This window comes from Leptosomus discolor, chromosome 21, assembly GCF_034619465.1.
Source record: "Leptosomus discolor isolate bLepDis1 chromosome 21, bLepDis1.hap2, whole genome shotgun sequence".
Taxonomy (NCBI): domain Eukaryota; kingdom Metazoa; phylum Chordata; class Aves; order Leptosomiformes; family Leptosomidae; genus Leptosomus; species Leptosomus discolor.
Window position 1 is genome coordinate 2542396 of NC_141411.1, and position 4212 is coordinate 2546607.

Sequence of the window (4212 nt, forward strand, 5' to 3'; positions counted from 1 at the left end):
CAGTAGCCTCTGTCCCAAGGACTGCGCAGGGGTGGGGCGACTCACGAGAAGTCTCTGCCGGCGGGGCCAATGGGAGCAAGACAGGGCGTGGCCTTCCACCAATAACCCAGGCGGTAGGGGTGGTGCGACCCATCGCCTCCAACAGGCAGTAGGGAGAGGGTGAGCCCCGCCCCTGGTCTCCGCTAATCAGATCTGGAGGGCGGGGCCTCCCGTGCCCAATGGGAGAGTGAGGTCGGGAATTCAAACTGACAGGTGGGAGCGTGGCCGTTGGCGGCGGACGGGACGGGACGGGACGGGACGGGAGCGGAGCGGCGGCGGGGCCTGGCCTGGCCCGGCCCGGCGGTGGCCGCCCGCCCGCCCACCATGTCGGCCAGCAGCTGCACCTTCGAGGACCGATGCGTGGCCGTGCTGTGCTGCCGCTTCTGCCAGCAGGTGCTGAGCTCGCGGGGGATGAAGGCTGTGCTGCTGGCGGACACCGACATCGACCTCTACTCCACCGACATCCCGCCCTCCGGGTAAGCGCTGTGAGGGGGGTTGGGGGCGACTGGTCCCCACGGGGTCCTTCCGGCGGGGCACGGCGACGGCCCCGAGGTCCCGCATGGTCGGCCCGGGAGCTGCAGCTTGTCAGCCTCAGGGCCGCGGCCTGCCCCGCCGTGACCGGGCCGAGCGGGGCTGAGGAGGCCGCACGGCCCTCACCGGTTCCCTGAAGATCGCTCTCCAAATCCCCAGGACAACGGCCCCGAAGCGCACGATTCCAGCCTTTCCTCCGCTTCCCGTTCCGGCTGGCTCCCCTTCAGCCCGGGGAGGCTGCGGGGAGAGCAAGGCCGTGCCTTGCCCAACCCATCAAAAGTCTCGTTTAATCTGTTCGTGGGGAAGACGGAGGCTCTGGAAGCCACGGGGAGTTCCTCCAGCTCCTTCCTTAAACAAAGATTAGAATTTGAAATAAATATCTGTAAACAGAACAAACCTGATCTTGCACCGGTTCCAGAATGACTCTCCTCCAAGTTGGTTGCGTGTTGCTTTCCCATAAGAATATTTGAATACTAAGGAAATCAGATTGCAAAATACCATGTTAATAAGAAAGTATGGGTTAAAAAGGAGATAAGAAATCAAAGGTTTGGTTTTAAATGCCCTAGCCTTTAAGCTATTGTTCTGAAGTCTTAGCTGAGATTTGCAGGAACTAGGGCGACGTCTGTAACCAGATTTCTGACTGGGAGTGCCACGCAGCCAGCAGCAGGGCCCGAGCCTGCCAGCGTTCGGAAGTACCGAGAGAAGTGGTGCTATCTGCTCTGATCTGGGAGGACTTGCGATGTAACGTCTCACGGGTCTCTTTTTGTTTCCATATGAGAACGGCTGGTAGCTGATAGGAAGACGTGTGCTCTTGGGAAAGTTTAAAAAAGAAACCACAAGGACTATAACAGTGGCGGCTGTGACTTCAGACCTGAATTACCAAAGCATTATAGTCGTAAGCATAGCCACATCTAAAATTCTGCATTTTTACTTTCTCCCCATCTAGTACTGTTGATTTCATCGGAAGCTGCTATTTTACCGAGATCTGCAAATGCAAACTGAAGAACATCGCGTGTTTAAAGTGGTAAGAACGCCCTTCACCGACGCTAACACCTCCTCGGGCACGCACTGCCACGGTGCTGGTTAACCTTCTCACTGGAGGCTACTGTAGTGCAAGAGTTAAAGGATGAATGAACAGATTGCATACTCTATTTCAAATTTAATGCTGTTTGATAGAAACTCAGCCCACTACTTCTGGGCATGGCTGCCAGTCTATTTCTGTGCAAGTCCCCAGTGGAAATGTGACAACCTTGTCGGTAGTCTGAGTATATGGGAAAGCTTGCATGCCACCTGCCTGATTAAATGTCTGCTTCAACACTGAGATAATTGTGTGAATAAGGCCGCAGTAAGAAGTAGTTACTCATATTCTAATTAATAGAACATCCACTTGGCAGATCTGGTTGTTGCTAGCAGATGGAACACGCTGTCACTAAAGTTCTTGGAGTTCTTTTATCCTTTTTATTAATGCCTGGTATTTAAGAGTGAAAACGACTCTCAAACAGCTCTCAGTTATTTGAGATGATCCTTTCAGCTTCCTAATCAAGACTTTTACCTTGTTCAGTTTTAAGCGGTGGGGAGTTGTGACAGGAACGCAGTATTTATTTTTTAGACAGAAGTATGGAAACAGAAATATCTCACCAGAGCACGTGACTGAGAAAGTAGAAAAATGGTTGTTCTAGGTTTCAACCCAGGAGAGCAGATAAGGCTTCGATATTCTCAGCCTCGTTACTCCTACTGCTGATACTCTCCCATGCACAGTGCTGCTGTGCAGATGGATTCAATGTGCATGATGAACTTCTACATTGATTCCAATGGAATCACTGGCCTTCCATGAAAAAAAAACCCAAACAAAAAGCCAAAAAAAAACCTCTGCACCATTTGTTGGTATGTAAACTAATCCGGATTACACAATTCAGGTTACTAAATAAACGGTTCTCTGAGCCAAAGATCTAAAACTTAGATATTCTGTAACTCCTGACAGATGTTCCCTAAATATTTAAGATGCTGGTTTAACTGTGTTCCCTTAACTTTATCAAAATTGGAGCATTACATAATGGCTGGTAACGTGGCTATTTAACATTACTTTGCGCTGGAAAAGCCAGCATCAACCTTTTCATCAGGCATTTGTGTTGCTCATTATGGCACTTGTCTTTCTAGTGGCAACATTGTCGGTTACCATGTGATTTCTCCCTGCAAACCTTGCCTGCTGTCCTGTAATAATGGCCACTTCTGGATGTTTCATAGCCAAGCAGTCTTTGGCATCAACAGACTAGACCCTTCTGGTAAGGAACACATGTTTCCTTCTCTTCCCTAAAATCTTGAATTCTAAGGCCTTCTAATGAGGCATCTCACTGTAGTTAAAGCATATGGAGCGAGTGTAACATATGGAGGCACAAGGCAAGCGTTTCTGTACTGCTAATCTGGCAAACTACTTTGGGGGAGGTAGTCGTAGCTACGTCGTAAATGAAGATTTCCAAGTGGAAATCAATCTTCATCAGAACACTTAGCCTACCCCTTCTGTGGACAGAAGTCAGGATTTTCTGAAGCAGCGTTATAACTGTATAAACACAGCCACCAGCTGCTATTTATAGCGGTATGTACGGCTTTACTGTGCTGTTAGGCAGCTGTCCCATGGGCACTCTTTTTTGGGTGAGTCCCTCTGACCCCTGTATAACTGAGTCCTCATTAGCTCAGGCTGAAGGTACAGCTCACGCTAGCTGGTTTCTTCACCTAGGCGGGGCTGGGATGCCAGGTGTCCAGCGCAATTTGCCTTCAGTCCTCAGGAAGATGATGATTCTGACAAATCATTTCTCCTCCTTGCAGATGGGTCTAAACCTTTCGGTGTCACCTGTGTTTCAGATCAATGCATTTAAAAATAAATCAGCCATGAGGGGATTAGCAATAGCTACATCAATTAGCTCTATAAATATATCTGTGGGCAGAGACTTATTCTTTGAACTGTGCTGTAAACAACAGCGTTTACAAGATCACTTTAGAAGAAAAATAGGAAATAGTCTAGATATATTTATCATGAACGTGACTTACCAGTTTTGCAATGATTACAGTAGTTATTTTCTCTGAAAATAGACAGTTGTGCAACATAAAAATAAGGTCACAATCCAAAAATACTTTTTTTTTTTTTTTCCCCTCCTTTGTTGTCTTACCTCCTTCCCGGCAGGTGTGAATGTATTGCTCTGGGGCAACTTGCCAGATTTGGAGGAAAGCACAGATGAAGATATGTCCTGCATCTCTGAGGAGGAGTATATCAGATAAATGTTATCTACAATAGACTGCAGTATCTTCCCTAGATTTGTTGCATTGCTGTTTGGTTTGGATTTGTTTTTTTTTCTTGCTGGCCCATCAGAGCTAAAACAATGCAGGAAACCAGGATACCTGGAAAACAATCCTAAAAAAGGAAGGCATCATCTTCCTCTTTCACTGTAGCCTTCCTTAGACTTGAATCTGCCTAGTGTGTGTGTTCTGACTGGAGACACGCCTTGGTTAGACCTGGAAATGCAGATGGAAGGTGCATTGACTGAAGTCTAGGGCTGGTTTGGTTTTTTACATTTAAGTCTTAACAGTGGATATGCCTTAACTGTATTTTTTCCTCTTTCCTAAAAAAAGTATTGACAGAGTAAAGTC

The 4212-nt window shown here is 47.7% G+C and overlaps 1 protein-coding gene across 2 annotated transcripts; it reads left to right on the forward strand.

The window, feature by feature from the left end:
* Positions 1–363: 363 nt before the first annotated feature.
* Positions 364–3843, forward strand: RUMY1 (regulator of UNG2 and MKLN1 interacting yippee protein 1). 2 transcript variants are annotated; one of them, XM_009957451.2, is made up of 4 exons: positions 364–515; positions 1517–1594; positions 2728–2852; positions 3749–3843. In XM_009957451.2, exons 1-4 carry the CDS (start codon positions 364–366, stop codon positions 3841–3843), a joined length of 450 nt encoding a protein of 149 aa, XP_009955753.2. The 2 variants fall into 2 exon arrangements, with proteins under 2 accessions (XP_009955753.2, XP_086332726.1); XM_086476600.1 differs by having other exon boundaries at positions 364–392; positions 1514–1594.
* The last annotated feature ends 369 nt before the right edge of the window (positions 3844–4212 follow it).

What these genes read in the sequence shown, in the direction of transcription:
- RUMY1 (XM_009957451.2), top strand. Translation starts at nt 364, where the DNA reads ATGTCGGCCAGCAGCTGCACCTTCGAGGACCGATGCGTGGCCGTGCTG. An exon ending in ACCGACATCCCGCCCTCCGG is followed by an intron (nt 516 to 1,516) that starts GTAAGCGCTGTG and finishes CTCCCCATCTAG; the next exon opens with TACTGTTGATTTCATCGGAA. An exon ending in AACATCGCGTGTTTAAAGTG is followed by an intron (nt 1,595 to 2,727) that starts GTAAGAACGCCC and finishes TTGTCTTTCTAG; the next exon opens with TGGCAACATTGTCGGTTACC.